This window comes from Phoca vitulina, unplaced genomic scaffold, assembly GCF_004348235.1.
Source record: "Phoca vitulina isolate PV1807 unplaced genomic scaffold, GSC_HSeal_1.0 scaffold2, whole genome shotgun sequence".
Lineage (NCBI taxonomy): Eukaryota > Metazoa > Chordata > Mammalia > Carnivora > Phocidae > Phoca > Phoca vitulina.
In genome coordinates this window covers 68,166,766-68,177,089 of record NW_022589705.1, presented here as the reverse complement: position 1 = coordinate 68,177,089, position 10,324 = coordinate 68,166,766, and the positions used below count along the sequence as shown (strand labels likewise).

Sequence of the window (10,324 nt, the reverse complement as noted above, 5' to 3'; positions counted from 1 at the left end):
GGCTGTACCTCATTACCTGCTCCCCTGATGGTCCAGCACCCTGCCCTGGATTTCAGTCTGTTGGCCCAACACCTGATTCCGAAACATCCCATCGCCTTTCCCCAGTTCTAGACCTTGTGATTTTGATGCAAACCACCTTTCACTCAGGGCTCAGTTCTAAACTCTGTCATCCTTCTGGGGACTTAAAATTCCCATTGCTCTGGAAGAATTCCTGAAACCAAATGAAGGTTTGGTGATGATTAGGTTTAGGTGATGATGGTGAATGTGTCATCAAGATACAGGGGTTCTCTACTCGAGGAGCTATTTAGAGGAACTTCACCCTGCCTCATCCTGCACTTGACCTTTTAGTCACGAAGTTATGGTGCCCAGTCCCTGACTTCTCTCTTGTCCCCTCCAGAATGGCTTTTTCCCTTCTCTCAGTGCAGACCAAAGCCAGCTTTTTAAAAGTAAACATATTTTGGGTCACACGCTCTTCCTTCTTTCTTCTGGAATATGGGGTGGGGAAGCTGGAAGGGTAAAACATGCCATCCTTTTCTGTTTCCTTGATGCTTGTTTACAGTATAGTTTCCTGACATCCAGAGCTAATGTACACGTTTTCAAAGCTAACTTACCTATTGATGCTAACCAGGTGCAGGGATTTTAAATGTGGTAGCCATAATCCTGAAAAGCCTCAAGAGCACAATCAGGGAGCTGGGAGGCACAGTTTCAAACACAGCAGCCCAGCTGTGCGTGGCCTTGGAAAGACAGCCATGGATGAGTCTGTCTGTTACCCTGGCCTTTTCGAATTTCCTCCTGGGATTCAGAGAGGTCCAGCTAGAAAAGTGGCAGTTTTAACCACCAATGTAGAGGCTTTTTTTCCCCATAAGACCATTATCCTAGAAGACGTGACTACTTGTGTAGCAAACAGCCTCTTAGGTGAGAGTATTGATTTCAAATAGGAAGTTGGTAGCTCCTGTGTGAGGTTAAAATAATGAACCTCATTTTTTGGCATGGATTGCAGAAAGAAGCCTACTCACTTTCAAGTCATTGCACACATGTGATCTGGCCTCTTTGTGGAAATACTGGCTGATCTCAGTTTGCAGATGAGTACACAGTTCTACCCAATAGAAACTGGATCTTTCTGTCAGAAGTTCTCTCTGTTAGTGCTTATAATAGTTAGGATCCTCCTGGGCAATATATATTTGTTATATTTATATGTATAAAGAGATTTATTATAAGGAATTGGCTCACATGATCATGGAGGCTGGCACGTCCCTAGATCCGCAGGGTTAGTCAGCAAGCTGGAGACGAAGGGGAACCAATGGCGTAGTTCCAGTTTGAAGGCTGACAAGCTTGAGACCCAGGAAGAATCAATATTTCCATACGAGCCTGAAGGTAGGGAAAAAAAGTTGATGTCCCAGGCTAAAGACTGTCAGGCAGGAAGAATTCTCTCATACTAGGGGCAGGGTTGCTTTTTGGTTCTATTCAGGCCTTCAACTGATTGGATGGGGCCCACCTACATTAGGGAGAGCAATCTCCTTTACTCATTCTACCAATTTAAATGTTAATCTCATCCGAACACACCCTTCACAGAAACAGTCAGAATAATGTTTAACCAAATGTCTGGGCACCCTGTAGCCTGGTCAAGTTGATATATAAATGTAATTATCACAATGCATGGGTGAAATTTTTGGTTTGCTTTTGTACAGTTCTTAAATAAAATTTGATATTTGTTGTTTGGCATGATGTTATTTTCATCATGAATGAGAAGTTGTGGGGAAGGGCTTTGCACTGGTAATAGGAAAACACCTTATGGGATTGGTTTTTGAATAGCCTTGAATCCACCCAAGCAAGCTTTAACCACAGTTAGAAATAAAGCCACAGTTTTATTTCTGATCTGCCTTCTCAGTATTTTATTTATATCAATTTATAAGCAATAGTGTATGTGGGGGATTTATATTTTACTCATTCATACTCAGTTTCAAACATACTTTCCAGAATATCTTAATCTTAAAAACTAATTCCCATTGTTCACACTGGCTGCACACAAGAGAATTTACCAGCAGGAAAGAGAACTGATATTTGCGGAAGCAGAAGCTTTACCTCATTTAATCCTTAAAACAGTTCTGCCAGGGATTTTACAGGGGAGGAAAATGGTGTTCCAAATGGTTGGGCGGTAGAACTGGGATTATAAATCTAGTTTATCTAGCTCTGAAGACAATATTCTTTGCTCTTTGCACTGAAATACCGTGCAGGTATGAGAATATTCTATTAGACTTTTTTTTTTTTTTTTAATAAAACTTGGGGGAAAAAAAGAAACCTTCACCCTGGATATACCTTAGAAGTCTTATTGTGCCGGCTTGATGAATGGCAGTCAGCTTTATCCAGGTAGGACGCAGAAAAATCTCTGTGCAGAAGCGTTGGGGAACCCAGAGGCAGCGCCTCATACGGGGAACGATTAGTTTCTCTGACAAACGGATTGGGTTAGTTGATCTTTAATCTCCCTTCTAGTTCTACAATCCTTTGACGTTTAATTATAAACCTCAAGTAAAGCGCGCGAATCAAGGCTTCACGGGATGTCTACAGGATCGTCAAGTGCCACCAGCTCAAAGTAAAGAAGAAACTGAGTTCATGATTCCGTGGAGGTCATTCACGTTAGCTCTACGTATTCTACTGCTGGCCAGACCAGTGGTCCCGCACCTTGGGCTTTTAACGCGTGAACGTAGAAGGAAATCCGAGGACCTTGGAAGAGAACTCAGTCTCGGCTACTCAGTTCTAAACTTCGCAAATTCCTTCTCCGAGTCTACGCTCTTCCTCAGGACTACAACTCCCAGCAGGCCTTGCCCGAGGCCAAAGCTTATTGGCGGCCCCGCCTGGGTTTCTTGCGTTGTGGCAGCCAGTACAGCCAGTGGGAAGGAAGGATCCTCCTCAGGAACCAATCCTGGAGAGGTAGGGCGGGTCCTTTCTGGGTTCCGGCTCCGGCTCCTCCCCCGGCCCACCGAGGCGGCGCTGTCCCTGACGGAGCGGCGGGAGCGAGGTGGGTCCGGGTTGGGCCCGAGGTCGCGGGGGGAGGTGGACACGGCTTCGCGGGGAACTCTGAACGTGGCCCCTCCCTCCCTCCGGGGAGTTAGAGGCTGTGGCTTTGCTCCCTGGATCCGGTGGGGAGTAAATGGGACCCGGTGGTCCCCTCGCCCCGACCCCTGGCCCCCGCCCCTGGCCCGCGCGGCCAGGAGGCTGCCCTAGCCCCTCCCCACAGGCCCTCCAGTTGGCCTTTCAGTCCAGGTACCCCGCCCCGGCACCGACCATACTTTGGGGGCCAGCCCCTCCCCCTCTCTCATCCCTCCGTCCCAAGCCATCCGGCCACTCAAAACCCAGACCTATGCTCTAGGACGCGCGTATCCTAGACTCCGCCATCGGCTTCTCCCCGCTACTCACAACCCAGCCTCTTGGGCCCCGGTCCCCTAACACCTCTGATTGCAGCCTGTGCCTCCTCTCCCCTGCCCATCTCCTGCGGGCCCTCTGACTCCTTTCGTCCCCTCTATCTGACCCGTTATGCAGCTACCCGGTACAGTTCCCTGTTCTTCAACACCTTGTCCCTGGTCTTTCTAAGCTCCTCTCTCTGCATCATCCCCCACCCCCTACCCCTTGACTTGACCCTAAAGACCCCGAACTTTGGCCCTTCAGACCACTTTCCAGCTTGGCCCCTTCACTCTAACCCAGGCCCTTGACCTTCAGCATCTGTGATCACCAGCCCTATCTTCTTGGCTATTACTTCTTAGCCCTGGCCGCTTTTCCACTGCCCCAATCCCTTCCACCCTTGGTCCTCCCTGTACCTCTCAGCCTCCTGGGAAAGCAAGCCCAATGGGCCCTTCTCTCCCCAAATCTTAGAAATGTGACATGAAAGTGCTTCTGTACTTTACCTGCCACTATGTTCTCAGTAGATAGTGGGCTCCCCATCTCTGCCAGTCCCAGTCTTGCTCACCCATCCTGCAAAGTCCTAACTCAGATACCGCCTTATCCCTGCAGCTGCTCATCCCTGATCTCTTCAGGGAGACACGCCTGTGTCATCTGAACTCGCCTGGCACTGTTCTTATTCCTTCCTCCTTCCCTTCACCGCCCCCCCACTCCAGTCTCCTATCTCCCTTCTCCCCTCCCTCCCTGTCTTCCTCCCTCCTTCTCTCCACTAGTGTCATGCTTAAAAGCCCTGGCTTTGGAGTGATGGGCATAGGTCCCAGTTCTGCCACTCACTTGCTGTGTGCCCTGGGGCAAGTTACAATTTCTCTGAGCCTCAGTTTCCTCATCTCTAAAATAAGTTGTGAAAATGAAGTGACATGATTTGCATATAGTGTTCAGTCCAGGGCCTAGCACTTAGTATGAGCTTCAAAAATGTTTATTATTATTGGTTCCTGTATAATATGCCAGGTACTGTGCGAGGCATTGAGGAGTGGATACAAAGGTGACTAAGGCACAGTTCCTGACCCCCCAGAACTGAACCTTCTACACTGTATGCCAGTTTCTGGAGTTCGTGGCCTATTTCCCTGCACTGTGCCATAAATTGAGGGTAATAATCATAATCCTAAATCTTTTTGCTCTTATTTTGATCCAGCATTCGGTCCTGAGTAGAGTCAGAGCCTGGTATATTGCAGGCTGTTAGAATAACAGGATTGGATGTGAGGGGGGCCAGGTAGCCCCCTGCACAGAGAGAGGTATTGGAGCCCTAGGCGGGGTGGGCAGGGCTGGGGACTGAATGCAGATCATATCCATTGACTCAGACATTCAGAAAACATTTGAGCAGCGCCTCGTGCTGGGGAGAGATTGCCAAAATGACCCAGTCTCTGCCCTCAAATTGCTTATTAACTGCTAGTGGAAACAGATATGTGAAAAGATCATTGCAAATCACTGTAAAAGCAAGTACGTACAAGATTCTGTGGGTGCCTAAAGGTGGAAGAGTGGGCAGATTCCTGAGGAACAGTGGGGGAGACAGCCACAAATAAGCATGAAATGGGTTCTGGAGACAGGCCTGCTCTTCACTCAGCTCATTCAACGAATATTTATTAAAGATCTGCTATAAATGACTGTCACTACTTGAGGAATTTGGGTTACATTAGAAAACAAAGACCCTGTCCCTCATGGGACTTATGTTTTAGCAGGGGGAGGCAGACACTAAAAGACGTAAGAAATAAATAGAATGTTAGCAGGTGAGAAGTGCTGTGGGGCAGGAGCACTGGGAGTGTGAGAATGGGGTTGTGATTTTTAAAAGGATTGTCAGGAAACAGTGAGTAAGTACCAAGGAATAAATTGTTTCTGATGTTTACTTGCATTTTTGAAAGTGAAGCAAGCCTCCTCCATGTCTCTTATCTAGATTTTTCAAGAAACACTCTCTAACAGGGACTGGTAAACTGTAGTTCACCTCCCTTTGTTTTAAATAAAGTTTTATTGGAACACAGCCACACTCATTCCTTTATGTATTGTCTGTGGCTGCTTTTATGATAAGAGGGCAGAGTTGAGTGGTTGCAGCGGAGATCCTGTGGTCCCAGACGTTTACTAAATATTTACTGCCTGGCCCTTTCCAGAAAAATTTGCCGGCCTCCACTCAAAGATTTGAGGCTCTGTCAGTACTTCACGTTTTAGGTGATATAGAGCCTCATACCACTTTTTTTTTTCTTGTACTGTTTTTTAATTAAAAAAATTTTTTTTTTCTTTCCTAACAAGATCATGTAAGGGATCTTTTTCATTCTTGTAATCTGTGCAGGGCTAGGATATAGTGTCCTCCACAGTGGTCATGGCAGCTGTCATTTGCTGCGTTACTCGTACGCGCCACAAGCACCCTGAGCACACTGGGGGCATCTCCTCCGCCACGGGGTCCTGCAGTATAGACAGGCGTCGCGGTGTTAGCGATGTAGGAGTCGAGGCTCAGAGGGCTTGAACGATTTGCACAGTTCTATAGTGTGTGTCACTATCAGGATCCAGCCCGAAGTGTAGTCAGTGCCCCTTCGTGACTGCTCTTGTGTGTTCCAGAAATACTTGCTGACCTGAAGGAATTCTGTCACGTTCTCCCCTCGCTGGCCTGTCACAGCCTGTGCTTCCGCCCCTCGTCTCTTGCTCGTGTCACTGCACAGCATCTGTGTGTGCCCGCCGGGCCTTCCCCGCCATTATTGCCTCAGGGTCCAGAGGAAACACCACCTACACTGGCCCGGAAGTACTTCGTCTCCTCGTTGCCTGTCCCGGGCTGTAGGAGCTCAGAGTCTGTGTCGCCCAGCAAGCATTTACTGATGTTTGCCGAAGTTGGCAGTGTGTATGTGGTAGCTGTGTGTGGGGGAGAGAATGTGGTTTGTATCTGCGAGTCTTTGTAGGTGGCATGTGAGTGTGTGTGTGTGTGTGTGTGTGTGTGTGATTTTGTGTGGGGTACGGATATACCTGTATGTGTGATTGTGTAGCCACGTACGTGGCTAAATGTTTGGAAGGGCTGTGTGTGTATATGTGATGTGTGTGACTGTCAGTTTCTATAAGTGTATATGAGTGTGTGGTGTGTGTGTACGTGTCTGTGTGTGGCTGTATATGTGTGACTATGGTATGTGTGTATGGTGTGAGAACATGGTTGAGTGTGGCTGGTATGTGAGAATGGCTGTGAGTGTGTGTGTGTGTGTGTGTGTGTGATGTGGTGTGCATGTGGCTGTGCATGGTGTTGGAGAGTGGAAGTGGATATTGACCAATCAGCAGACATAGCCCAGTCCCTGCAGTGGGTCGTGGAGGGCCCCGATGTTAACCCTAGTTGCTAGGCTAGGCTGCGGTCTGGGGAAGGGAAGGGTGGCAGAACATTTAAGAGAATTTAAACAACTGGGAGAGCCTCAAAAATGAGAGGTTCCGTTCATTTTGAAAGCAGGCAAATGGATACTTTTAAGGAAGGTTTTTCAAAAAAGATTAAACATAAAAGGAGTTTCAGTTAGCTTAGAGTTAGGCAGAGAAATGGAATCGTTCCCAACTGGAAGCTCCTTTAGCTGCACACGAATTAAGAGTCTAGACTGTCATTGTTTAGTGGTATGAAGAAAAGTGACATTATTCACATTGCACAACTATCTGTTGGGAGGGGACAAAAGTGATGCCTTCTTTTTACTCTGATGGGTAGCTTTAAATATCTGTGGAAGTTTGTCACTTGAGAGTTATTAAGTAAAGGCATTCTAAGTATTCCCGTTAATTGAGGTCATTTCTGATGGATGGTTCCATGGGGAAGGTGTACACCCCTTCAGCCAGAACAAAGTTGCCCTGTGGTGGAGCCGGACCCCAGGAATAAAGGTGTTGGCCATTTGTGTTCATTCTCAGGGTTCAGAAATGGGCAGTGAGAAGGAGCAGAATCCAGAACAGCACCTGCCTGAGGAAGGGGAATGGGGTAAGCCGTGGAGAGTGGATGACTCAGAGGGTTTTCGGATCCCAGACGGGGAGAAAGAGCACGGGCAAGAGAGCCCATCAGAGGGTCCGCAAGAGATCCATCCCAAAAAGCCGTGTCAGAAAGTCACTGTCCCCGCGGGAGAGCCCGAAGGCCCCACGGCTCACCCGAGGCCCGAGACCGATGAGAAGCCCTTCATATGTGCCCAGTGTGGGAAAACCTTCAATAATACCTCCAACCTGAGAACACACCAGCGCATCCACACGGGCGAGAAGCCTTACAAGTGTTCCGAATGTGGCAAGAGCTTCTCGAGGAGCTCCAACCGCATCCGGCACGAGCGGATCCACCTGGAAGAGAAGCACTACAAATGCCCCAAGTGTCAGGAGAGCTTCCGGCGGCGCTCGGACCTCACCACGCACCAGCAAGACCACCTGGGCAAGCGGCCGTACCGCTGTGACATCTGTGGCAAGAGCTTCAGCCAGAGCGCCACGCTGGCGGTGCACCATCGGACCCACTTGGAGCCAGCGCCCTACATCTGCTGTGAGTGCGGGAAGAGCTTCAGCAACAGCTCCAGCTTTGGCGTGCACCACCGCACGCACACAGGTGAGAGGCCCTATGAGTGCGCGGAGTGTGGGCGGACCTTCAGCGACATCTCCAACTTTGGAGCACACCAGAGGACCCACAGAGGGGAGAAGCCCTACTGGTGCACTCTGTGCGGGAAACACTTCTCCCGGAGCTCAAACCTCATCCGCCACCAGAAAACGCACATGGGAGAGCAGGCTGGGAAAGACTCCAGCTGAAGGACGATGAGGGAGAGAGGCGGAGAGACCCCAGCCTCGTGTAGGAAGATCTCTAGGATCTGCTGCTGCCCCCTTGACCTCAAGCCCTTCATCCCACTTTGGAGAATGGTTTCCTGTTGCCTCTGAAGCCAGGATCTCTGGAAAGTCCTGAGAAGGGACTCTTGAGTAAGAATCCTCGCCGCTTTCCAGGCCAATTTCTTGCCTTGGAAAGTTTGGAGGATCCAGTCTTGGCTTCATCTCCTTGGGAGGAAAGAGAAGTAGGGTAGGCTTAGCACATGCTCGTGTCATTAGGGCAACCATCCCCTGGCCTTTGAGGAAGTACCTGTGAGGTGGGCATCACTGTCTGAAGGTCCTCCAAATCGTAGGTGAACTGCTTAGGGCATATTGTGGTGGCTGTCAGTTCCCATCTGCTGTGCCCCACCTGCGCTGGGAGGAGCTGCCTTCCCAATGGAAGGGGCCTCCTCAGCCTGGAGAAGAGGTCTGGTCCTGCCTTAGGAACGAAAGGGAAGCCCTCAGGGAGCCACGATCCAGGGACCTTCACAGTCCCCCATGTTTGTGATTTGTTCCCCCACCCTAACCTGCATCTGTGATTAGCAGTAAAACCCTTCAATGAAAAGGACCTGTGTACTTATTTGGGGCATCAAGGAAGTGGGAGCTGGGGAGCTGGTTGCACTGCAGCCTCCCTGCAAGGGGGCTGGATCCCAGGAAGAATGGGTGGCTGCTCTGAAAAGCAGAGGAAAGCAGGCTGAGTCTCTGGGGCCTTTGAGGAGGAAGACAAGAGGAAAGAAGTAACACTGAGTATTCACATCTGCTGTAGAGGCTACAGGTCACATTTATATCTTTGTCTCCATGAGCTGGCACAGTAGCCCTCAAGGGAATAAGATGAGGACACAAGTGAGGAGACATGAAGTCATACAGCAGGGGTGTGGTGGAGCCAGAGTTCACACTTGGGCCTCCCTTGATTCTGAGCTGATGCCCTTTCCATTGCTTTCACCTAGTGGCTTCAGAAGGAAGAGCCACTTGGGGGGGCTGGCCTGGGACCAAGTGAGTCCCTGGAAGTGGGAGCTAGGATGGCCTCTTGATGTGGCCCTGGACCATTTGCTCTGTGGGAAGTCAGTGCCAAGTCTGAGAACCTTTTCTCCTTTAGATTCTTGATTGGCACTTCCTTGTGCTTAGGAAGAATGATAGTGTCGGGGAGCAGGGGGTGAGGGCTGGGATGAACCCACAATGGCAGTCTTTGCCTTTAGTGGCAATAGTTTAGTTCCCAAGGCTGGGACAGCTTGGCAGGGGTCCTCCCAGCTTCCTGCCCTCCTGGTTTAGGCCTGGCTCCACATGGCGGATTTCAGTGTTTTCTGCATGGCAGTTTAATGTTCACCCAGATTTCCTCCAACAGATACAGAAGACCCCTCTCTACATCTCTTGCCAGTTGGGTCCTGCTCTTCCAGAGTGAGGGGACTTCCTCATTGTAGCTAATTGCTAGAATATGATTCTGACACCACCCATAACCTAACCTATCACATGGGATCCTGCCACCCACCCAGGAAGGGATGTGCTAGGAGCTCATCATGTTGAATTCTCATCATGTTGAATTCTCACGTAAGCCTGGGAAGTAAGAATCACCCACATATGACAGTTGGAGAAACAGGCAGACAGAAAGTGACTTACTCGAGATTACTTGGCAAGTAAATGGTAGGGTCAGGAACTGAACCTACTTCTGCCTAAATCCAAAGCCTGTATTTTTTCCAACTATAAAAGACTTCCCAAACAATTCCCTGACATATGTAGGACACTACAGTTTACAAAGCACTTTTTTAAAAAAGCTTTTATTTTAATGACCCAGTGCTCATCACAACAAGTGCACTCCTTAATCCGCTTAACCTGTTTCATCCATTCCACCGCCCCCCTTCCCTTCTGGTAACCAGTTCTCTACAGTTAAGTCTGTTTCTTGCTTTGTCTCTCTTTTCTTTCCCCTTAGCTCATTTGTTTTGTTTCTGAAATTCCACATATGAGTGAAATCATTATGGTATTTGTCTTTCTCCAACTGACTTATTTCACTTAGCATTATATCTCTAGTTCCATCCATGTTGTTGCGTATGGCAAGATTTCATTCTTTTTTATGACTGAATAATATTCCATTGTCTGTACACCACATCTTTATCCA

The 10,324-nt window shown here is 48.8% G+C and overlaps 1 protein-coding gene across 1 annotated transcript; it reads left to right on the top strand.

Annotated features, from left to right (window-relative positions):
* Positions 1–2,961: 2,961 nt before the first annotated feature.
* On the top strand, positions 2,962–9,263 carry ZNF691 (zinc finger protein 691). Its single transcript, XM_032431255.1, has 2 exons — positions 2,962–3,016; positions 7,300–9,263. The coding sequence occupies exon 2, from the start codon at positions 7,309–7,311 to the stop codon at positions 8,161–8,163; it is 855 nt and encodes a 284-aa protein (XP_032287146.1). The 5' UTR covers positions 2,962–3,016; positions 7,300–7,308; the 3' UTR covers positions 8,164–9,263.
* The last annotated feature ends 1,061 nt before the right edge of the window (positions 9,264–10,324 follow it).